The 25720-nt window shown below is 42.5% G+C and overlaps 2 protein-coding genes and 1 long non-coding RNA gene across 3 annotated transcripts in view; 1 reads left to right on the forward strand and 2 right to left on the reverse strand.

The window, feature by feature from the left end:
• The window catches only part of KIF3C (kinesin family member 3C), a 40380-nt gene extending 30309 nt beyond the window's left edge, over positions 1-10071 (forward strand). The window contains exons 6-8 of the mRNA XM_079111073.1: positions 6015-6123; positions 6289-6461; positions 6650-10071. Of these exons, the coding sequence (XP_078967199.1) occupies positions 6015-6123; positions 6289-6461; positions 6650-6743 (376 nt within the window). The 3' untranslated portion in view covers positions 6744-10071. The remainder of the gene's footprint in view (positions 1-6014; positions 6124-6288; positions 6462-6649) is intronic.
• LOC306644283 overlaps positions 1-25720 on the reverse strand; it is a 151968-nt gene that overhangs the window by 19709 nt on the left and 106539 nt on the right. The window lies entirely within an intron of this gene.
• LOC306644558 (phosphatidylinositol N-acetylglucosaminyltransferase subunit P-like) lies at positions 19502-20214 on the reverse strand (the record flags this gene model as incomplete). The annotated part of the gene is made up of 2 exons (XM_079111607.1): positions 19502-20027; positions 20136-20214. The coding sequence occupies 2 exons, from the start codon at positions 20212-20214 to the stop codon at positions 19651-19653; spliced, it is 456 nt and encodes a 151-aa protein (XP_078967733.1). The 3' UTR covers positions 19502-19650.

Below are 25720 nucleotides of genomic sequence, written 5' to 3' on the forward strand. Positions count from 1 at the left end.
AAGGGAAGAAAGTTCAACTGGTCTCATCATGGAGGCAACATTTGCCTCAGTAAGAACATTCTTAGCTCTGCGTGGAGTCTCCTAGACTTCTGTGAGAACTGAAGAGAATCTGAAGCAGGGAGAAGTCACAGCTGTCCCTGGCAGGGCTGGGGCAATGGCAGAAGGGGTGAGGAGACTGAGAGCTCAGACTCGCAGGGCAATGGAGCAAAGGGACTGGTAAGCTGCGGAGACGAGTGACCAGATCACAGAAAACCAATTTGCTGGGCTGGGTGCACATGGAGGACCTAGAAGAGAAAACAGCTGATGATGTTGGATGCCTGTTTTCTGAATAGGGGAGAAAAGAAGGTGATCGGCAGAGTTAGCAGTGAGAGATGGAGCTGAGAGATGATTTTTTTTTTTTTAATATTAAAGGAAAAAAATTGTGATAGCAGTGTTATGCAGGGAGGGTCCTGGGAGAACCCTTGGGATCAGCTAAGCAGGTGATAACTGTTGTGGGTCTCTGTTAGGAGGGGTAGGTAACTGCCGTGCCAGCCCCATGCCCCCACCAGCTCTGGGCTGTCAGCCACAACCTTCTTGCTAGAGGGATCAATCATGAAGCAGGCCTGGGGCAGAAGAGGGAGTAGATGGGAAGTTTGGTGTCCCAATTACAGAATCCCTTCCCCCAACCCCTCCTTCCCTGCGTGCCACCCAGAATAGCCCTGGCATGTTTATTAGGTCAGGCTGCCAATTCCCACTGACCCGCTGCTCCGCTCGCCCAGCCCTGCCCCTCTGTCCTGTTCCCAGAGCCTGAGCTTTCAAAGGCCCTCTGTGGCCCCAGACTATCCTGAATGCACTCCTGAAAGACAATACACCATCATAAAAAGAGTACTTCAGCAGGTTCCGATTCCTAGGGCCCCTAATTGTATGACCTTGGACACAAAACGCTACCTTTCTGAACCGTCTCCGCCTGCCCCACATACCCTGAGGAGCTTGTGTAAAGCTCAGATGAGTCGAAGTGATAAAGTACTTTCCTACTCCCTTCTTCCTTGAGTCAGTGCTGCTTTCCACTTGTACCCATCACAAAACTATCTTCTTGCTGCCATTGTCACCGAAGCTGCCTCTCTCCACATGCTTAGCCTCCTCACATTCCATAGCCTCCCAGCTGCAAAGTAGTGGAGCTTCTAGAACCTTCTCTTGCCTGGTTTTCATTTGTAAAGAGGGTCAGCAGGAACCCTACATGGGGTCCAGCACTTTTATAGATGAAACAACTAGAATGCCACTTTTCCTCGCCCTGCTGCTGAAGGCAGGCCTGTTCTGTGGCCTTCACACAGCTCGTTCTATGCAAGGACAGAACGTCCTATCCGCATCCCTCTGCCTGTCTCCTCTCTTCTTCTGCCTTCTAATGGTTGCCTTTTGAATTTTTTATTGCTCATCTCATTTCATCCCTATTTGAAATTAGCAAGCAGAATTGAGAATGAATAACAGTCACAGACACCACGTGTTGCCCTTACACGGTGCTAAGTGCTTGTTTAATCTCAGCAATTTTGTCTGATGGTGATGACATGTCAGAGGCTCAGAAATTATAAGCCGCTTTCTACAGTGACAGAGCTTTAAGGGGCAGAGCCAGCATTTAAACCCAAGTCTGTCTTATTCCAGAACATGTGTTTTATTTATTTATTTAGACAGGGTCTTGCTTTATTGGTCTTGCTTTATTGCCCAGGCTGGCTTCAGACTTGAGATCCCCCTGCCTCAGCTTTCCAAGTAGCTGGGATTACAGGCATGCGCCCCTGCGCTTGGCTCTTTTTCTTTTTTTTTTTAAAAAGGAAATAAATGACTTTCTTGTTTTCTTTCTTTTTATATTTGTTTGCTTGGGGTAATTAAAAGTAATACATGAGCCCAGTGTATAGCATGGTGGTGCAAACTTTTAATTCCAGTTACTCAGGACACTGAGGCAGGAGGATTGCAAATTTAAGGTCAGCCTGGGCAACTTAACAAGACCCTGCCTAAGAATAAAAAGGGCTAGGAATGTAGCCCAGTGGTAGACCACCCCTGGTTCAATCCCTAGCACCCCCTCAAGAAAATAAAGTAATACATTACACTCATCATATTGCTGAAAGTAAAATTCCTGATATACCATGAGTTGGCTAGATGATAGAGTAATGGAAAGTTTCATAGGTATAACAACTTGAAAAGCAGTTTGGCAATATCTAGTAAAATTGAAAATATACATATTGTACAATGCAACAATTCCATTACTGGGAATACGCCCAAGGGAAAATGTTGAGTATGTCCATGGAGCACAGTGTTAAATCATGTTTAATAGCAAAAAAAAAAAAAAAAAAAAAAAAATCAACCTTGATGCCCATCAACAAGAGTTGGTGCACACGCACACATATGTGCTCACACAAGATGCTATATTGAAACCTTAATGCACAACATAGCATTGTGCTCAAAGTAATGATCTAGAGCTGCACGTTGAGAACAAAAAAGGTACAGTTCCTACAATAGACAGTTCAAGATTTAGAAATAGGCATACAAGTAGCATACATTCTGAACACCTACATATAAAAATAAGCATAAAAACATGCATGACATTGATAAACACCCAACTCAAGAGAGTGATCAACTCTGGGGAAGAACGGGAAATGGAAGGTTTGAAAACTGTATTTTAAGCTGGGCATGGTAGTGCACACTCGTAATCCCAGTGGCTTAGCTCCGGAGATCTGAGGCAGGAGGATTGAGTTGAAAGCCGTCCTCGGCAATTTAGTGAAACCTTAAGCAACTCAGTGAGATCCTGTCTCTAAATAAAATATATATTTAAAAAAGGGCTTGGGATGTTGCTCAGTGGTTTAGCACCCCTGTGTTCAATCCTTGGTACCAAAATAAATAAATAGATAGATAAATAAATAAATAGATAAATAAATAAATAACAACTTTATTTCTCTAAAAAAGATTTGCTATAACGAAATGTTAAGATTGGACAAAGCCAGATGGTAGGCATATAGATATATAATATTTACTGTATTTTTCTAAATGTCTGAAATTGTTTATTTGATATAAAGTTATGCATATTCATTGTAAAAGGTTTTTGGGTACTGCCAAAGGGCATAAAAAAGGTGCTAGCGGGATAGCTCAGTAGCAGCCCTGAATTTGATTCCCAAAACAGCAAAGGAAAAAAAGACATAAAAAAAAATCATCCATAATAATGCAATCTGAAGATGATGTCTGCTAACATTTTATTAAATATCCAGACATTTTCCTAAGCATATTTAAGAGCAAAACAAAAACTTCATCTTTTTATTAACATATTGTAGTTTTTTTTTTTTTTTTTTTTGGTGGTGGTATTGGGGATTAAACCCAGGGCCCTGAACATGCTAGGTAAGTTCTCTACCTCTGGACTTTGACCTTTTTTTTACTTTGTAATAGGTCTCAAAAAATTGCCAGGCTGGCCTCGGACTTGCCATCCTGCCTCAGCCCACCTGAGGCATGACATTACAGGCATGCACCACCACACCAGGCTACACAAAAAAAAAGTTTAAAGGCTACATAATATTCCTTCATATGACTGAATAATAAGCTCTATGTACAAATTTTTGTCTCCATTCCTGATTTTCCTTAGGGAAATTCCTAGGAGTGGGAATTTGGGTCAAATTAGGTACCTTTTTTAAAAGCCACATTTGATTTGTTTTGTTTTTAAATAAAAGCTCTGTATAATTAAAGCATTATAAAAATAATCACTTTAAAGTATACGGTTGATCCTGGCATAGCGGCACATACCTGTAATCCTGGCAATTCAGAAGACTAAAGCAGAAGGATCACAGGTTCAAGGCCAGCCTGGACAACTTAGCAAGACCCTGTCTCAAAAAAACAAACAAACTGTAAAGGGCTAAAGATTTAACTCAGTGTTAGAGCACCATTGGGTTCAATCACCAACACCAGAAATAAGTAAGTAAAATAAAGTATAATTGAGTGGATTTTTATGTATTCAGTTGCACAATTCTCACCACTAATTATAGAACATTTTCATCCTTCCAAAAAGAAACCTCAGTCCCCTTAGCAGTCGCTCATTCTCTGCAGCCTTCCCAGTCCTAGTAGACCGCTAATCCGCCTTCTGTCTGCGGATTCACCTTTTCCAGATGTTTCATACAAATGGAATTGTACAATAGGTGGTCTCTTGTGACTGGTTGCTTTCACTTAGCAAAATGTTTTCAAGTTCTGTCCTCATCCTAGCATGTACCAGTGCTTCATTCCTTTTTACTGGGGAGTAAGAATGCATTCTATGGGCATACCATATTTTGTTTGTCCATTCATCAGTTGATAGGTATTTGGGTTATTTCTGCTTTGTGGGTATTTATTTATTTATTTATTTATTTTTGTGGTACTGGGGATTGGACACAGCCATACTTTATCACTGAACAACAATCCCAACCCTATTTATTTATTTATTTATTTATTTATTTATTTATTTATTTATTTATTTATGTAAGACATGGTCTCACTAAGTTGCCCAGGCGGGCCTCAAACTTGCAAGGTCTCCTGCATAAGTTTCCCAAGTCACTGGGATTACAGGTGTGCACCACTGCACCCAGCTTACTTTTGGACTATTATAAATAATGCTGCTGTGATCACTTGTGTACAGATTTTTATGTGTACATATGTTTTCAGGTTTTTTTGAGTGTATGCTTAGTAGTGGAAGTGCTAGATTATGTGTTTTAACTTTTTTTTTTTTTTTTTTTTGGTACCAGGGTACCAAAGGGTACCCAAGGGTACTAAACCACTGAGCCACATCCCCAGTCCTTTTTATTTTGATTTTGAGAAAGGGTCTCACTAAATTGCTTAGGGCCTTGCTAAGTTGCTGAGGCTGGCCTCAAACTTTTGCTCCTCCTGTCTCAGACTCTCAAATCACTGGGATTACAGACTTGTGCCACTGCACCCAACATATGCTTTAACTTTTTGAGAAACTGCCAAACTGTTACATTTCCACCAACACATGTTATTGTCTGTCTTTTAAAATTATAGTTATCCTCATGGCATCTCATTGTGGTTTTGATTTATGTTTCCCTAGCGTCTAATGATATTGAACTTATTTTCATGTGCTCATCATACGTGTGTGTGTGTGTGTGTGTGTGTATATATTTTTATTTACTCTTTTTTTTTTTTTTTTCTTTTTTTTGGTGGTGGTGGTACTAGGGATTAAACCCAGGGCCTCCAACATGCCAAGCAAGTGCTCTACCACTAAGCCACATCCCAGCCCTTTTTATTTTATTTTGAGACAGGGTCTCACTAAATTGCCCAGACCAGCCTTGAATTGGCATCCTCCTGCCTCCGCCTCCTGAGTAGCTGGGATTATAGGTTTATACCACCATACTGGCTAGTTTTTAACCATTTTATTGTATATATCCCGTGAAGGAAAATGAAAATAGCTATCAGTCATCAATGATTTTGTGTAGTGTGTGAAATTAGTGTATAAATCTGAAAACTAAAATGAGACTGGATTTCCCTCTTCATTCCAGCCCTCCACCTGAATTGATCTCAGGGGCGCTCTACTACTGAGATTTTTATTTTATATTTTGAGACAGGGTCTCCTTAAGTTGCCAAGACTGGAATTGTGCTTGGGCCACCACACCTGGCTAGCCCTTTTTACTGTGGAACAAAAGAGCAAAAATAGTGAAGAAATATGTGCTTGTAAATGACTGACAGGTGGCACTCTCCTGTGTTGCCAGCTACTCAGGAGGTGGAAGCAGGAGGATCACAGTTTGAAGCCAGCCTCAGCAACTTAGTGAGATCTTGTCTCAAAATAAAAAATAAAAAGGGCTGGGGATGTGTCTGGGTTCAATCCACATTATCCCCCATCCCCCAAAAAAGTGCTTTCTTATAATAATTGTAAGTTATCAGGGTGTATTAGAACTAGGAGCAGAATATTCCAAAACCTGCAGTTTGCAGGGTTTCCTGGCTACCTGAATGATAATTAGTTCCTCTGACATTTGCCCTTTGTGTTTAAAGGAAATCCATTCTAATATCACCCTTCCCTACAGTAATAACAGCCAAATGAAGAAGCGGCCAACGTCTGCAGTGGGCTACAAGAGGCCTATCAGCCAGTATGCTCGGGTTGCCATGGCAATGGGGTCCCACCCCAGGTACAGGGTAAGAAGCTGGGAAATAGAAGTGGGGAGTGGGGAGAAAAACCCAAGGAGAGGGAACGCTGACCACCTCTGCTTCCTGGAAGTACCCATCACCCTTGCAATACCCAAGACTGACCAAGTGCTGGTCATTGAGGCTGCTGTTTACATCTGACATGATTCACCACAGGCTGAAAACATAATGTTTTTGGAGTTGGACGTATCCCCCCCAGCTGTCTTTGAGATGGAATTCTCTCATGACCAAGAACAAGACCCCCGTGCACTACACATGGAGAGACTCATGAGGCTGGACAGCTTTCTGGAAAGACCTTCCACATCTAAAGTTCGAAAGTCCCGATCCTGGTCAGTACCACCATGGTCAGCCTGAGCACTGGACTTTGCAGGCAGGGGAACAGCATGGGCTACTTGAGGTGGAAGAGGGTTTTCCTTGCACTCAAATGGGTTGTTGGGGAAGGAAAGGAAGGGCCTCACTGTTCTGTCTCCTGTGCTCCCTAACCCCCCACTCTGCCCGTCTCATTCCACCTCTGCAGGTGCCAGAGTCCTCAGCGGCCGCCACCTTCCACCGCACATGCCTCCCTGGCCTCTGCTTCTCTGCATCCTGCGACAGTGGTGGACCATGAGTGACAACCTTCACAGTCAGACTGCCCATCCAACAGACTTCTAGGATAGGGCAACCAACCCTGGCTCATCTCATCTGCCGCTTGGTGCGTGTGCGTGTGGGTGTGCGTGCATGTGCGTGTGTGTACGTGTGAAGGGGTGAGGATCTGGCAGATGCTGCCTCTGCCTGCTCTTCTGCGCCTCCTTTATTTAATTCATGTTATTTATTCGTGGAGCTCAGTTACGTTGGGGAGACGCCCTCGCCTGAGCTGCTTGGGCCTGCGGCCATCACTGCGTAGTCTCCTTTTCTTCTGACTGGAGACCCCCAGTCAGACCTCAAGCTCCTCCCTGTGTCTGCTGCCCCTAGAAGGGAAGATGGCCAGTGCCTGAGAAGACAGTGCTTTTTCTACCCACCTCATTCCACAATCTCCATCTCCTCCTGCACTGATGGTGAGCAGTCCCTAAGCACTTTCTGGGACTAGAAAACTGCAGGGTGTCCACTGAGGACAAGAGACATCCCGACAGTGTTGGGCCTGTGTTCCTGGAGGACAGAGACTGCTCTCCACTTTCTGGGCCTCTAATAACCTCTTCTGGCCTCTTGGGCTCTTTTTCAAGGACTTAAATGACTTCACCAAAACTCAGCCCATGCTCTTCAGCTTTGGCAAGAACTCACAGCTTCCTAAACTCTGGCTTCCTGACCACCTTCCCAGCCCTTGGATGGAAATTATGAGCCAACCAGTTGTAGCCAACTCAGGACCTGCAGGAAATGGAACAGTACTGAGACCTCATGGACTGCCATCAAGGGAAGTCCCTCCTCTGAGCCCCTTTGTTTCTCTCCCTCCAGAAGTTCCTATGATTGAGGAACTATCCAACGAACTCCCCACCTTTTTCTTTTCTTTTCTTTTCTTTTCTTTTTTTTTTAAGTCAGTACTGGGGCTTGAACCCAGGGGCACTCCACCAGTGTGCTACATACCCAGTCCTTTTTATTTATTTATTTATTTTTATTTTAAGAGAGGGTCTAAGTTGCCCAGGCTGACCTCGAACTCACAATCCTGCTTCACCCTCTGGAGTCACTGAATTACAGGTGTGCACCATTGGGCCTGGTGCAACTACCATGGCTTCTCCCTGCTTCCATCATTTTTCCCTGCCAGATCTCAGTTTACACTGGGAGGGATGTGCTTCTGGCTAAATGAAGGTATCCAAATCTGCGGCTTTCCTCCTGAATTTGGCCCAGGAGATGGAGACCCAGGCATAATCATTGCTAACCTTGCCTGATACCCCTGTTTCTCAATCACATTTTGAGGGCACGGTTTTGTTGAAAATTGATCTGTTCATTACTATGTGTGCACATTGGTCCCTTCCTCAGGAAGCAGTCCAAAATGAGCCCAGGGATCACAAGTGATAACTAAATTTCTAGTTAATTTTCATTGACTTTTTTTAATCATACAAAACTTTCATTCTTTATTTGTAAAAAGCCTTTGCACATAAGCCATGCCACAAAATTGCATAGAGTTACTTTTTATTAGAAATTATATTTGAGTTAGAATTGCCAAGTTCTATTTCACAAGGACACTGGATTCCTTCCCTATGCTTTCCTGATATGCCTCTAGGAAATGTGTCCATGAGCCTATGTCTGTCTTTTTTCAGACCTTGGATTGACTCAAAAGATGCTGATAAATATAAAGATTTCTTGCAGAAGAAATTGTATTTTTTCTGTAAACATTTAATAGTTCACTATTTAATTATATGTTGGTTGAAAAAAGAAAATTCTCTGATACTAGGGATGGTAACACAAGTACATTGACTTATTTTTGAAGTCTGTATTTTGGTGGAGGGGTGATGCGGAAATCACAAGAACAGACAATAACTTAGGATTTCAGACAGCCTCGCAGTGCGAGTCTCCTGTCCCTAGACTGTGAGCAGTTCTGTCACTGGAGTCAAGCATGAGGCTGACAGATATGCTGCGGCAGGTGGCAGTGGGGGCTCTTCTCCTCCCTTCAGGAAATAAGCCCTTCTTGTGCCACTCAAATTCTCTGAATGATGATTTGGTTTGATTTAACTCAATTGTTGTCTTTTCTGCTGTAATTACTGGACTAGATGGTTGAGCCACTCAATTGCCATTTGTTCCTGTCCTTCAAGGAAATCACAATTTTCTTCAGAGCCCAAGAGATTATTTGAGACTCAGGATTCAGATCAGAGATCTGGCTATGGCTGGGACAGAAGCTGTGTGTAGAAATCCCCAGGTGGCCTGGGCATCGAGGGACTTCCGAGGCTGCTTGAGCGACCTCCCCCACTGACCTCTTTCTCGTTCGTGGATGCAACAGCATGTGTCACCCCATTCATCACTTGGACACATTGACTCTGCATTGTCTGGTCACTTGTTCCTCACAGTCTTATAGCACAATGTACCCACTTTTCCACCCCCAGTCTGAGGGCTGGGCCCAAGGTGTGGTCGGAGGAGGAGCTCCTGCCTGCAATTTTGTGTACGTGTGTATGTGTGTGTGTTTGTGTGTGTGTGTGTATGTTTACCTGTACAGGACACACTACACTCAGCGTAGGATATGCTGGGAACAGGGCCACTGGGGTGGCTGTATCTCAGTCTCTGTCTATCTCCTTTCCTTTTGATGTATCAGACATTTGATTGACAAAAGTAAGGGCCTTGATTAGGACCAAATTTCCATGTCTGTTGCTATGGTCTTTATTTAGGACAACAGTTAATGCGGTGACCCATTCTTGTCACTCTATACATATGACTATATGGGACATATGTAATATATAAATATATATATAAAACATTACCCTCTGTCCCCGTGGCTCAGGATGGAGGCCTCTTTGTTGAACAGAAATGCATTGCAGCTCGGTCGGTCGGTGCTGCCAGCAGCCTGCAGGCCCCAGCCCTGTTCAAATCAACAGTCGACAATAAAGGAATGAGTATTGTTGCGGAGATGCCTCCCTGCTTCTCTTTCATTTTTTTTTTTTTTCCTTTTACTCCCTTGTTTATTTCCTTCCTTCCCTCTCTTCCTGTGGGTGTTGAAGAGCATTTGGAACCCAGCTGCAGTTATCAGCATCTTGGAAAAGCACTGACTGCTAAATAAGAGGACATCTGACCTGGTGTGGTAGCACATCTGTAATCCCAGTGACTTGGGAGGTGAGGCAGGAGGATCACAAGTCTGAGGCCAGACTCAGCAACTTAGTGAGACCCTGACTCAAAAAAATAAAGAGCAGGGGCTGGGGCCGTAGTTCAGTGGTAGAGCACTTGCCTAGCATGTGTGAGGCACTGGGTTGATCCTCAGCACCACATAAAAATAAATAAATAAAATAAAGGCATTGTGTCCATTTACAACTAAAAAAAATTTTTTTTAATAAAATAAAATAAAGAGTGCTGGAGATGTAGCACAGTGATAAAACACCCCTGGGTTCAATCCCCAGTACCTAAAAAAAAAAAAAAAAAAAGTCTGCCTGCCCAGTAGAGCTGAGAGGAGGCCAGGTTCTGGTGGGAAGTGTACCAGGGCTGTGGCAGCAGCTACTTATGTTCTAGCAGTCCCTAACCAGTTAATTCTGAACTATTACCAGATTTCAGAACTGCCTAGGTATTGTCCAGATTAGCTGTCAATATCATACCCCCTCTGCTCCTCTGTTTATTAGCCAAGAGGGATTAGAAGCAGGAAATACACAGATGTGCCTGGCATCTGATGGTAGGTGCTGAATTCAAATAACTTAAAAGACTAGGCTGAGGGTGTAGTTCAGTGGTGGAGCATTTGCTTAGCATGTGTGAGGCCCTGAGTTCTATCTGTAGAGATGCAAAAACAGAAAACTAAAATATGTGGCTCCCTGGAGTGGTTTGGTCTTATAGGAAGTGACAAATAGTTGCCGCTAGACAACAAACCTAAAGCCTTGATCTCTGACTCCCAGGGGAGCACAGAGGTTCACCTGGTGCAAAACACCGGTACAGTGAGCCAGTTGTTTTGCTCCGAGGCTTTCTTGGAGGGGCTTCCTGCCTCTGCACAGACTGCAGCCCAAGCTACAGCAGACTCCAGGACTGGGGAGGCTCTGCTGCTTTGGAGGCATCTGCCAGGTATTGTGTCTGGTGCTTTATATACACAGCTCATTTAATCCTCCCAGGTGGGAATCATAGTCACTAGTTACCAGAAGAGAATTAGGGAGAACAGACTTGGCTAAGACACAGTGATGAAGCTGGACTTATTTTTTCCTCTGTGCCATATTACTTCTCTAGCCATCAGTACCTCAGGAAAACTGATTGTTCCACTACATGTTTCACAAGTAGTAAAAGCCAGCGACAGAGTCACGTATCTCCATGGATACGGTTGAGAATAAGACCAGATCTCCAGACCCGCTTCCTTCCCTCTCAGGGACCCATCCTCTGTCCTTTCTTCCTTTCTTTTTGTAGTGCTAGGGATCAACCCAGAACACCAGTCCTATTTTATCTTATTTTATTTTGGTATCAGGGATTGAACCCAGAGGTACTTATCCCCAGCCCTTTATTTTTTATTTTAAGACAGGGCCTCACTAATTGCTTTGGGCCTTGCTAAGTTGCTAAGGCTGGCTTTGAACTTTTGATCCCTCTGCATCAGCCTCCCAAGATGCTAGGATTACAGGCATGTGCCACTGCGCCCAGCTCCAGTCTCATTTTAAAAACCACTCATTTCTACAGTTAGCAGGGGTGTTGCTTGTGTGGGTGTGTGCCACTGTGCCAGGCAGGTGGGAGTGCAGGGGTGCGATTTTAAAGCTCTCATTGAAAAGTGGACCATGGACCATGTAGATATCTGGAGGAAGAATGGAGAAAAAAACGGATGCAAACTAAGGGATGGGAGTGTGTCAGGCTTGTTAGAGAAGCAGCAGGCATGTCACAACTTGAGGAAACAAGCACGAAGTGTAAAGGTTAGCGGTGTGGAAGGGAGGGACACTCAACTCCCTAATGGGGTTTGCACTGCTGCATCAGCCTGGGTCTGGGCTTGTCCACCTTCTCTCTCTCTCTCTCTCTCTCTCTCTCTCTCTCTCTCTCTCTCTCTCTCTCTCTCTCTCTCTCTCTCTCTCTCTCTTTGTAGTGGGGATTGAACACAGGGTTGCTCTACCACTGATCTACATCCCCTGCCCTTTTTATTTTATTTTATTGGTACTGGGGATTGAACCTAGGGGCACTTAATCACTGAGCTACATCCCCAGTCTTTTAAAAAAAATTTTTTCTTTTGTTTTGAAACAGGTTCTTGCTAAGTTGCTGAGAGTCTCATTAAATTGCTGAGTCTGGCCTTGAACTTGCAATCTTTCTGTCTCAGTCTCCTGAGTGTACCACTGTACCAGGCCCCACTTCTGAATTTCCAATGGATCCAGATAAACACTTACAGATTTAAGTCAGTATTAGGGGGATTTGCCAGAAATCTTCATTTAAAAAGCATCTTCAGGTGATCCCAATAAACAGTCACTGAACTCAGAATTTCAGTTCCAGCCCTTTGTTATTTAGAGTGACTCACAGTGAGCCTACCCTTCATCAAGCACCAGCACTTTGGCCACCTGCCTATGTAAACGCAAGGATTGCATTCAGGGATGATAGAGGCCAAAGGCTCATAGCTACTCTAGGGGACCTTCAGAAGGGAAGGGGCTACAAAATATTTATTCATTATATCCAAAGTGAATCCAGAGTTGCTTCCCAGCCCATTTTATTTTTATTTGGAGACAACTTGTGGTCCTCCGGCCTCAGCCTCCAGAGTAATTGGGATTGCAGGTGTGCACCACCACACCCAGATATAGTTACTTTTATTTTGGGGGGTACTGGGATTGAACCTAGGGGTGCTTGACCACTGAGTTACATCCCTGGTCCTTTTTATTTTAAGTCAGGCTCTCACTAAGTTACCCAGGTGGGCCTTGAACTTGTGATCCTCCTGCCTCAGCCTCCTGAGTTGCTATGATTACAGGTTTGTGCCATCATGCCTGGTTTATATCTATATTTATCTATACCTGTATCTAGTCAAATACAAAATTAACCAAACTGGAAGCAAGAGGATGAAAGTTCAAGGTCAGTTTAAGCAGTTTAGGGAAACCCTGCCTCAAAAAGTTCAAAATAAATCAATACAGATACAGGTTTATGAAAGAGAGAGGGAAACGAGTTTGCGAACATGAGATAAAAAAAAAAAAAAAAAAAAAAAAAAAGCTACTCAGGGACATCACATAGACAGCACAGCATTGAGAAAGGGCAATGTGCAGAGAGAAATGAAGACGCCTGAGACTGAGAAGCAGCTCAGCAGGAGGCACTTTGTGCTCAAGTGCCACACTCCAGACCTCAAGGGCCCTGTCGGACAAAGCAGATTAAAACTGACATTTGAATCCTCTTGGCTGGTGCAAGAATTTCAATTTCATCTCTGCAAAGAAAAACAGGTTTTCTGCTTTTATTATTATTGAGGCATTTTGAAACGTAAGGCTAAAACAATGACTTATTTCCCCAAGGAATGCTAAACGTTTTGCTGGCCTTCTAAGAAGTGATTTGTGTTTCAGATATCTTCTTCCACAGCTAACAAGCACTGTCAGTTGAACAGTGTGACAGTTCCCTTTGATGTACAATAGCAGGCTGCTCGGCTCATCCTTGTTATTGCAGACATCAGGGCTGTTGTCTGCGGCAGTTTTGACAATTTACAATAAATTGTTCATGGCCCTTTGTCCTTGTCAATTAAATCCATATGTTGATCGCACAATGAAAATGAGTCAGTGCAATAGACCAAAAGAAAGAAATTGATTATGGCCCTCAGTGCTCCAGGAAAAAGATGCTCAGAACACACACCTCTCCCAGCAACCAGAGCCCCTGGAGACCAACCAACCCCTGACATCTCCGGAGAGGCTGCAAGCTCTCAGGCTGCCCCCGCTCCATTTGCTTTACAAAGGGAAAAAAAATCATTCTTAGGGATCTGCTGAAAACCTGTATTCCAAGTTGGGGGGCAGGGGGTAGGAGTGCAATATTTTAAAGTGAACTAGTAAGTGGAGGGGGATATGATATCCAAAAAAATTCAACTGACGCACGCTCACCCACCCACACACACCTATACAAAACCCCTGTTACCAAATAGAAATTGGAATCCAGTTGGGGGAATAATGTAAAATAGTCTTCGCTTCAGTAAAATGAAGGATTATAATCATGACATTTGAGAAAGGAAGAGAACATCATTCATTCGACGCTGCCGAACCCCTACAAGGTCTAAGGCATTCTGTTTGCTAGGGATTGCTCTCAACAGCAAGCCCTCACAGCTAAGCTTTCCACCATTTCCACTGCCAACTTCCCTTTCCCTACCAAATCTTGCCAAAGGCACTGCAGGAACCTCCTAACTGGAGGTTTGTTGCTTTCACACAAATCCCTTGTCCCTGATTCCACATCTCTTACCTCCACTGTGCACACCCCCAGCCATCACACAATAACCAAAGGACATTTCATAGCAAAGAATTTGTATTTAAAACGTAAAATAATCCTTGGGATTATTGTGGTTTGGGATTATTATTATTGTGGCCAGCAGAAGGCACATTGTGCTCAAGCTCCACACTCCAGACCTGGAGGCTGAGGCAGGAGGATCACAAGTTCAAGGACTTTCCTAAGACCCTGCCTAAAAATAAATTTTAATTTTATTTTATTTTGGTACTGGGGATTAAACCCAGGGACACTTTGTCACTGAGCCACATCCCCAGCTCTTTTGGGTTTTTTATTTTGAGATAGGGTCTCATTAAGTTGCTGAGACTGGCCTTGAATTTGTGATCCTCCTTCCTAAGCCTCCTGAGTCGCTAGGATTACAGGTGTGTGCTGCTTCCTTTCTATTTGTTTGAAAGTCTTTTATCACTTTTTCCACCTCAAAATACTCTGCAGATACACTGGCACTTTGAATGTCTTATTTTGTTTCTCAGATAAGCTATGCTTGTTCCCCACTCAGTTTGCACTTGCTGTTATTTTCTTGGAAAGCCCTCCCCCTGGTTTTCTTTTTTATTATTAAGGGCTTAGATCAAATGTCATTCTCAGTCGGATGAGGTGGTGCACCCTTGTGATCCCAGTGATTCTGGAGGTTGAAGAGGGAGAATATCAAGTTTAAGGCCAATCTCAGAAACTTTGCAAGATCCTAAACAAAAGAAAAAAGAAAAAGGGCTGGGGATGTAGCTCAGTGGTAAAGCACCCTGGGTTCAGTCCCTAGTACCAAAAGTAAAGGGCGTGGTCCTGGATAGCAGTATTAGTATCCACTAGGAGCTTGTTATAACTACATGTTCTTGAATCACACTCTAGATCTATTGAATCAGAAATTCTGGGCAGAAGGCACATTTTAATAAACCCTCTAGGTGATTCTGATAAAAATTAAAGTTTGAGGACTGCTGACTTTGCATGACAATTGCTTCTCTCCATGGTCCCTGCCCTAGAACATAAAGTGAGAAAATGAAGTTCAGGAGTCTTGTTCAGCATGGTACGCCCAGCACCAAACACAGCAGGCATTCAATAAATGTTGAATGGTGGGAGATGATTGAGTGAATGATGAATGACTGATCAACAGCCCTGGTTCTGTGTCTCAAGGGCCATGTGAAAGAGACCTAGCACACAGCCCAAGAGAACTGGGTCTCAGGGACCTGCCTGTCACCTTTCCACTAGAACTTTTCTCTGTGTAACATACTGATTTTTCTAGGCTTGATAAACCTGAAAAAAGGACTCAGAGGTAAAAGAAAAGCTTGAAACTATGGTTCAAATTGCTATTAATTACAGTTTGGAAACTGCGAGTATGGAACAAGGGCCTTCTCAGAAAACTAGGAGGTTTGTGGATTGTATCCAATTAGAGGACGAGGATAATATCCTTTTCTTTTAAATTCTGTACAGCTCTTTCTACATTAATCCCAGAGTGACTGCTGATTGACAAAGCAGCTTTCTCTTCCTCTTTCTGCTTTGTATAAATCCTGGAATCTTAAAAAAAAAAGAACAAAACCTAAAACTCAAAACCAATTAATCCTGCCCCCAGTGGTTTCAGATTGAAGGCCCTAAGTCAACCCCCAGCTCACATGAGGGAAGTATGGGGAGGATGCCGTCTTTGCAAAGGACATTGAACTTTAGAAAAGGTTAGATCAACACCAAGAACAATGGAAGAGGCCTTGGAAACTCGTCTCCTTAGAAAACACATAGGCTTGAAGGAAATATCATGGGCCAGACTACTGACCTATCTCTAATATTCTCTCATCAGGGTTTAAAATACAACATATAAATTTTGGAGGGACACATACATTTAAACCATAGCATTCCATCCAGGAACTCCAAAATTCATGTCTTTATCACATACAAAATATATTCATTTCATTCTAATAGATTATTAGCTAAAGCCATACTTTATTCAGATCCTTCCATCTTACCTAATGCCCCTTTCCTGCCCCAAAATGCCATCCAGAATACTACTTCACATCTTTTTTTCTCAATCCAGCGTCAAATTTAAAGTCTAGCCAGATACAGTGGTACATGCCTGTAATCCCAGCGACTCTGGAGGCAGAGCAGAAAGATCACAGTCTCAGCAACTTAGCAAGACCCTGTCTCAAAAATAAAAAGGGGGCTGGGGAGGTGGCTCAGTTGGTAGAGTGCTTGCAAGCACAAAGCCCTGGGTTCGATCCCCAGCACCGGAAAAAATAAAATAAAATAAAAAAAATAAAAAAAATAAAAAGGGCTGGGAAGGAAAAAAATAACGGAATGAATCAAACATCATTACTCTATGTAAATATATGAATATGCAAATGGTATGCTGTTACTCCATGTACAAACTGAAACAATATGTATCCCATTTGTTTACAATAAAAATAAATTAAAAAAGAACAAAAAAAAGAATAATATTAAATAAAATATTAATCTTATTGAAAAAAAAAAAAAGGGCTGGGACGTACATCAGAGGTGGAGTTTAATATGTGTGAGGGCCTGGGTTCCACTCCCAGCGCTGCACAATAAATAAATAAATTAAATTAATTAAATTAAAAGGGCTGGGGAGCTGGAGTTGTGGCTCAGTGATAGAGTGCTTGCCTTGCAAGTGTGAGGCCCTGGGTTCCATCCTCAGCACCACATAAAAATAAATTTAAAAATAAAGACATTGTGTCCATCTACAACTAAAAAAAAATATTAAAAATAAAATAAAATAAAAAGGTCTGGGAGCTGGGAATGTAGTTCAGTTGGTAGAGTGCTTACCTTGAAAGCATAAGGCCCTGGGTTCAATCCCCAGTATAGCAAAAATAAAATAAATAAAAATAAAAATAAAAAACTAAAAAGGTCTGGGAATGCAGCTCAATGGTAGAGAACCCTTGGAAGATCAATCTCCAGTATAGCTAAAAAAGAAGGAGGAGGAGGAGGAAGAGGAGGAGGAGGAGGGTAACAAGCATAGGATCAACATTCCAAAAAGGCAGACAACATTGAATCTTGAGGTTTGAAAGTAATCTGGCTTTATGTCCCACCTCCAGGCACACTGAGATCTGGCTTTATGTCCCACTTCCAGGCACACTGAGGCAGAAGTTGGGTCTTCAAGGCCCCAGGCAGCCCCACCAACAGCATGGGTGCAGCCTAGCAGCAGCTCTCAGGACTTGGGGTTACAGACGGGTGGCTCTTAGATCTGGGTCTTAACAGCAGCTCCGAGCATTGACTTCACTAAGCATTGCTCTACTGGTAGAAACTCTGCAGACGCACTGACCACATGACTTTGCTGGGCATTGCCCTAGTAAGGGCTCTCTGTGCCAGTCCTATCTCTGTGATCGTTTTCTACCTGGACCCTGAACCCTGAGGCTTTTTCTGAGTTAAACTTTTTTTTTTTTTTCAGTACTGGGGATTGAACCCAGGACCTCACGTGTGCCAGGCAAACACTCTGCTACAGACCAGCTACATCCCTAGCACTTTTTCTTCTTTCTCTCTCTCTCTCTCTCTCTCTCTCTCTCTCTCTCTCTCTCTCTCTCTCTCTCTCTCTCTCTCTCGATTGAACCCAGGGCCTCTCTACTACTGAGCTACATCCTGACCTCTTTTTCATTTTGAGACAGGGTCTTTCTTTCTTGTTAGGTTGCTGAGGCTGGTCTGGAACTTATCATCCTCTTGCCTCAGCCTCCTGAGTTATGGCTATTATAGATATGTTGCCACCACGTCCAACCCACTTCAGTCCTTTTTAAAAGGCGTTTAATCTAATCATGAGGGCTCCACCCTGATTTGATAACCTCTCGAAAGCTCCACCTCTCAGAGCTATCACTTTGCTTCCCACTGACCTTTGCTGTGGCTGACTAGGAGGTCCTCTGGTGTGGTAGTTGTAGATGAGTTGGAAGCAGCCAGCTTCCAAGAATGAAAGTAGAGACCAGGCGCAGTGGGGCACACACGTAGTCCCAACGGCTCTGGGGGTGTGGCAGAAGGATCAGAAATTTTAGGGTAGCCCTGGCTTCTTACTGAGACCCTGTCTCAAAATAAAATTAAAACAAGGACTGGGAATGTAGTTCCGTGGTAGAGAGCTTGCCTAGCATGCAGTGGGGGGAAAGACCTGAGTGCTCAGGGGTCTCAAAACATCAATTTCACCTTATTTTATTGGTCAAGCCAACAATATCATTGGCCCAGATGCCAACAGAGAGGAGGGAGACTGTCTTCTGATGGAAGAAGTCACAAGATACAAAGGCAGATATAGTTCATTAAGAGTCTCCCTCCCTCCCTCCCTCTCTCTCTCTCTCTCTCTCTCTCTCTCTCTCTCTCTCTCTCTCTCCTCTCTTTCTTTCTTTCTTCTTTCTTCAGTGCTGGAGATTGAACCCAGGGCCTCATTCTTTTTTTAAAAAAAAATCAAACTACTTTTTAGAATTATGGAGAACATTTGTAAAGATAGGTTGGAGAGTTCTCATATACCCCACACCCAGTTTCCCCTTATTTTAGTATCTAACATTAGTATGATATATTTGTTACAATGAATGCATCAGTACTGATAGATTAGCTAAAGTTCATAACTTTATTCAGATCCTTAGATCTTACCTAATGTGCTTTTCCTGCTCCAGGGTCCCATCCATAATACTACTTCACTTTTGCTTTTTTTTAGGTATTGAGGACTGAACCCAGAGAGGCTTAACCACTGAGCAACATTTTTAATTTTATTTTATATTGAGACAGGGTCTTGCTAAGTTGCTTAGAGCCTTGCTAAGTTGCTGAAGTTGGTCTTGAACTTGCAATCCTCCTGCCTTGGGTTCCCTAGTCACTAGGATTATAATAGATGTTGCCACCACACCTGGCTACTCCTTCAAATTTACTTGGCATATCTCCTTAGGCTTCCTTTGGCTATAACATTTTCTTGGACTTTTCTCATTTTTGATGATCTTGACAAAGTTTTGTTTGTTCGTGGTACTGGGGATTTTTGAGCTATATCCCCAGTACTTTTTTCTTTTCTCTTTATCTCTCCTTTTTTTCTTTTCTTTTTTTCCCTTGTTGTTGGGGGTTGAGCATCCAGGGGTGCTCTACCACTGAGCTCACCCCCAGCCCTTTTATTTTTTTATTTGGAGACAGAGTCTCGCTAAGTTGCCCAAGCTGGCCTCAAACTTGTGATTCTTCTGCCTCCAGAATAGCTGAGATCATAGGTGTGTGCCCCTGTGCCTGGCAATCCTGACACTTTTTTTTTTTTTTTAACACCTTTATTTTATTTATTTATTTATTTATTTATTTTTATTTTACCCAGTGCCTCACACATCCTAGGTAAGGGCTCTACCACTGACCCACAACCCCAGCATCACTTTTTTTTTAAATGCAGTATTTTATTTATTCTATTAATAATGAATATTTGAAAACATTTACAATATTAATCAAAATTTACTTAAGAGAACGACTTTCATTTTTTTACATTTCAATATTGAACAATAAGAGAAAATAGTATAATTATGGGCAAAATTATTCTGTCAAAAATTTATCATGCTTGATGGTAGCATGTTTACATGCGACTCAGTTTCTGGTGTAAAGTTCTTCGGCTGTGAGAAAGAACATTTGGTTTACTTTACTAATAGGAATATCTCTTAATGCTGGGATGGCCTCTTCTTGGTATTTCGTCTGTTGTTGATTTTTAGCATAGTTATCTGTGATCATATGAATCGAGTTGAGGGGAGAAGTATTCATCATGTTAATTCCAAATAAGAGTACATAACCAATTCCTATAGTAATAAAGAGGTAGACAGGTAATGAGACTGCCCAATATTTTTGAGGCCAATAGGTTAAGCCTAAGGAGTTTAGCCAAGATTCAGGAATAAAAGCCCACATAAGATAAAGTATGAAGCCAAACTGGGAGCTTAAGAAAAGAACAAAGCCAGGGGTTGGGGCGATAGCTCAGCTGGTAGAGTGCTTGCCTCCCAAACACAAGGCCCTGAGTTTGATCCCCAGTACAAAAAAAAAAAAAAAAAAAAAAAAGAGAAAAGAACAAAGCCATAAATCACTCTTTCTGGCAATGGTGATGGTGAATTTTCCACCATTTTCCCCTGTGGCTTTGGTCAGTCTGTGAAGGAACACAACCATCAGTGATGCACCACCTCCACCACCGGTCTGTCATAACCTCACCTGCTGCGCGAGCAATCCTGACACTTTTAAGAGGTACTACTCAGGCATCTTGTTAAATGTTCTCTCTACTGAACTTTGATTTTTTTTCCTCATCATTACATTATGGATTTTGGGGAGGAAAACCACAGAAGTGCCATTTTCATCATACCATATACTTATCCCTCTTGCTGTTTCACCTGGCCCAGGTAGTTTTTCCCTATCAAGTTAATTTTTTCACCCTTTTATATACTGTGCTCTTTGGAAGGACGTCACTATAAGATAGTACACGTAAGTAATTGGAATTATGTTCCACATCCTTGAGGGAAAATATCACCTACACAAATTATTTGAAATTTTTCTGCATGGGAAGAATTTGTCTCTTCTCCTTCATTTATATTTTGTAATAATTATTATATCAATATGGGCTCATGGGCCTCGTTTATATGTTGGGTTATTTATTTTGTTGTTCACATTCCTGGGAGCCATTTTTAATACTCTACATCACTACGAAAAAGCATCGGACTAGGAGGGCTGGGGATGGACTCAGTCATAGAGCACTAGCCGGACATGTGCAAGGCCCTGGGTCTAACCTGCAGCACTGGGGGAAAAATAGGTAGGATTATTTAAGTTTTAAAAATATATATAATGACTGGGCATGGTGGCCTGTCATACCAGGGAATTAGGAGGCTGGGGCAGGAGAATCTTAAATTCAAGGCCAACCTGGGCAACTTAGACCCTGTCTCCAAATAAAAAATAGAAAAGGGCTGGGGTTGCAGCCCAGTGGTAGAGTACCCTGGGTATTACTCATCTCCAGTAATACAAGACCAAACAAAACTAAAAACAAAAACCAGGTGGGGCTGTCAAAGCCTCTGAGACTGGAATTTGGCCTTGTTCTGAGTTCTTGCAGCCTGTGACCTGCCGTCAGACTCGGGTCCCTGAATCAATCCCACATACTGTTTGCTCCAGGGGTCCTGCCATTGTTCTCTGCTCCCTTGATTTACTTACTCAACCCTTGCTGGACTCCTCACTAGCTTCTTGCCAACAATAACAAGTTGTTATTCTCACCTCTCAGCATCTACCTGTCCCTGAGGGGGTCCCAAGTAACATGTCCTGTCTCAAGCCTGTGTCCAGATCTTCTTCTGTTCAAATCTAGTTCATTTTTTTCTGCTCCATAGCAAATACTCTTTGATATCAAGACTTCTGAACTTGAGGGAGGGATTTGTCTAAAAAGATGAAATTATAGGAAATCTCAGGTGTGATTTTCTCTGTTACTGTATTTTTAGGGATATTGTATTTAAAGTTTCAATGGGTATGATATCCTAGGCTGCAGAATTGTTCCCAGGTACCAAATGTTCTGAATTAGTATTTCAGAACTTCTTGGAAGGTTATCAGAAAATATGTGTGTGAGCACTCAAAAAGATAAAGGGAAGCAAATTTTGTATATATACTAAGATGAGCTGAGTTCCTGTATTTTTAATACAAGGAAGTGGTTCTACAAGGAACTAAACAAGTACAATTACTTCTAGTTTATTAAGACCAAAGAGCAAGCTGGGCGTGGTGGTGCACAAGTATAATCCCAGCAACTCAGGAGGCTAAGGCAGGAGGATCAAAAGTTCAAGATTGGTCTCAGCAATTTAGTGAGACCCTCAATAATTTAGCTAGACACTGTCTCAAATAAAAAGCAAAAAGGGCTGGGATATCACTCAGTAGTACAGAGCCCCTGGGTTCTATCTCCAGTACCACAAAACAAATAAACAAAAACAAAAAACCAACATAAAAGCATACTGTATTGCCAAAAACATACTGGGTTGCCAGTGTTAACAAAAGTGAATTAGTTGTATCCCATTTGTTTACAATAAAAAAAAAAAAGTGAATTAGTTGATTTTGTTTTCCTTATTCTCATATGTTCTGCCTCGTAGGATAGCTAGTTAACATTTGTTATTGTTGTTGTTATTGTTATTGAGGATTGGACCCAGGGGCACTCTACCACTAAGCTATATTCCCACTAAGCTATATCCCCATTCCTTTTTATTTATTTGTGTATTTTATTTTATTTCTGGGTTTTTTTTGTTTTTTTTTTTTTTTTTGTACTGGGGATTGAACCCAGGGGCACTTAACCACTGAGTGACATCTTCAGCCATTTTTATTTTATATTTTGAGGCAGTCTTATTCAGTTGCTTAGGGCCTCAGTAAGTTACTGAGGCTGGCCTCAAACTTGCAATCCTTCCACCTCAGCCTCCCGAGTTGCTGGGATTTCAGGTGTGTACCACTCTGCCCGACTGCTAGTTAACATTTCTGAGCATCTACTATAAATCAGGAACTTCCATTCACTTTATCTTATCCTCAGAATGACATCCACTATGCCAACCAGTTCTACTTTAAATGCATGACCACACATCTCCAAACAGCTCTCGATGCTGCCAAGCAACCCTACTACACTTCTCCAGTATGCTCTCTCTCCTTTCTCCAAAACAACCCTTTCACAGTCTCTGCTCTGTGAAAATCTCCCACATCCTCCTGGGCTTCCTCAGTCTTGCCCACCTCTCTCACCTCTTCCCAGATCCATACTCCATTCTAGAGCTTTTCCTGTTCCACTGACATACCAAACTCGCTGCTCTGCCTTCAGGCCTTTGAAAGTCCCCTTCTGTCTCATCAGGAGGCGCTATACCCTAATCTTCAAGGGTCAGTTCTTCTGGTCTTCCTTGTCTTCTCAGTCCAAAGATGAATTCTCAGAGGCTTTCTTTGTGATCTAAAGATGCTCCCTCTCAGCCAAAAACCTCCAGCATATCAACTTGTTTTATTGTCTTCCAAGTACGGGTTAAAGTCTAATCTTGTCTTTTTTTTGGCAGGGGAGGGTAATGGGGATTTAACCCAGAGGTACTTTACCACTGACCACATCTTCGGCCCTTTTAATTTTTTATTTTTTTTATATATTGCCAAGACACTTTTAATTAATTTATTTATTTTAGCCAAGTCACTTTTTTATTATTTTTTATTTGGGGGATGAGAAAGGGATATTAGGGATTGAACCCAGGGGCACTTAACCACTGAGCCACATCCCTAGTTCCTTTTACTTTTTATGTTGAGGCAGGGTCTCACTCAGTGCCTAGGGCCTCACTAAATTGGCCTCGAACTTGCAATCCTCCTGCTTTAGTCTCCGCAGCCACTGGGATTACGGGTGTGCAGCACTACACCTGGCCTGATAACGTCTTGATTAATTTCTTCCCCATCTCCACTTGAATAAGTCTCCATGACTGCAGTGCTTTAGCTACCTGGTATACTTCTGTATTCTCAACACCCAAATCTGAGCCTGGTACAATAGGCACTCAAAAATGATTTCTTTTTTTTTTTTTTTTTTTTGAGACAAGGTCTTGCCATGTTTTTACCCAAGGTAGCCTCAAACTCCTGGACTCTCCTCCAGCCTCAGCCTTCTGAGCACAAGTCCTTCTGGGACTACAAGTGCTTATGACCACCAAGACCAGCTAAAAAATGAATATTTGTTGAGAAATTCTTGTACATTTTAGGGAGATGAGAGCACTGATGATTAGAGAATCTAAATAAATTACTTAAGTTGACTCAGCCAGCAAATGACAAGGTTGGGATAAGCCTAAATCTATTTAGAGCCAAACTATGCCCCACGTTGTGTAAAAATCTCTTGCAAGATTGAGCATTTAAAAATGTATTTGGCCTCTGAGGCGTATTTGTGAATGTGGAGAGCATTTGAGACAACTTCAGAATGAATAGTCAAATTCTTCAGGCAGAAAACCCAGGAGATGCTGAGGACATCTGGCTGGACAAAGCCTTTGGTAACCAAGGAGCAGTACAGCTCGGCTGTTCCCAGTCCCTCCTGGCTGGTCTCCAATTCCTCTGCCTTCCTTCCTGTTTCCTCCAGGCTCTGAGCCTTGCACCACCTGCAGTCCCTTCCAGTTTGTCGGGCTCTGGCTTTCCCTTAACACCCAGGAGGTGTTAGCTCATGGCTGCCAATAGCGTTCAGTAAAAACACATTTGTGAGCTGGGGATGTTACTCAGTGGTAGAGCACTTGACTAGCACTGAGTTCTATCTTCAGTACTGCAAAACAAAAAACAACCACGACGTCAGCAGTGTGTTACAGTGTGCTGCTCTGGGCATTGCAACTGCAATAACGAACATGGCAGACACGGTCCCTGCCCCCATTGTTTGCAATCTTGCATTCCTTTCTGTTCATAGTTGGAAGATACTAAATCTGTTTAATTGAATTGGAATGAGTATTTCAAGGTCATAGTACTAATTGGTTACAGTGCATGTCCCAAAAGAACTGCTTCTTAAGTTTTTCAATATTCATGTCCTGATATAAATTGTTGGGTCTGGACCAGACATTCAGTAGTCAATTCCTTTCTTTTTCTTTTCTTAAGTATCTTACGGTCCTTTCCCCCAAGTAAGTTAACTTTTTAAAGATGAAAGTTATATCTTTAAAAAATTTTTTTTAGTTATTGATGGACCTTTATTTAATTTAATTAAATTAATTAATTAATTAATTAATTAATTTGTGGTGCTGAGAGTGGAACCCACTGCCTCTCATATGCCAGGCAAGTGCTGTACCATTAAGCCAAAACCCCAGCCCCTGAAAGTTACATCTTTTTAATTAATTTTTTTTTTTTTTTTTTCTGGGCACTGGGGATTGATCCGAGAGGCACTTAACCCCTGAGCCACACACCAACCCTTTTTATATTTTATTTTGAGACAGAGTCTTGCTAAGTTGCTGAGGCTGGCTTTGAACTTGCAGTCCTCCTGCTTCAGCCTCCCACGCTGCTGGGATTATAGGTATGTGCAACCGCGCCTGCCTGAATAGCTAACATTTATTGGTGTGCCTGGCACTGTTCTAAGTACTTTATGTGTCCTACCTCATTCAGACCCTGAGATAACCCTACTAGAAGAAACTGAGTTTTAAAGAAGTATCATGCCCAAGTTCCCATAGGTAGAATGTACTCAGGTTGGGGGATTTCAGCCTAGACAGCTAGATTCTGCAACCCCTTGCTCTGTGCAGCCACTGTTATTGACCCACATGGGATCAAAGTCATGGACTTTGAAAGGGACCCATCGATAGAGTCTGCCTCCTGCTCAGGATCTAACTTGAGGCAGACGTGTTTGAGGTAGTGAGCTGGCCAAGACTGAAGTCTGTTCAGTTTTTGAGGGCCTCAGCAGCTTTGTGCTCTGGAATATTCATACTACTCTGTTTTTTCTTATTTTTTATTTTTGTAATACTGGGGATTAATATATATTTTTTATTTAGGAACCAGGGATTGAATCCAGGGGTGCTTAACCACTGAGCAACATCCCCAGCCCTTTTTCATATTTTTATTTCAAGACAGGGTCTCACTAAGTTGCTTAGGGCCTCCCTGAGTTGTTGAGCTAAACCATTAGGATTACAGGCATTTGCCACTGTGCCCAGGTTGGCCTTGAATTTTAAATCCTCCTGGCTCAGACTTCCAAGTAGCTGGGATTATA

This window comes from Sciurus vulgaris, assembly GCF_902686455.1.
Source record: "Sciurus vulgaris genome assembly, chromosome: 14".
Taxonomy (NCBI): Eukaryota; Metazoa; Chordata; class Mammalia; order Rodentia; family Sciuridae; genus Sciurus; species Sciurus vulgaris.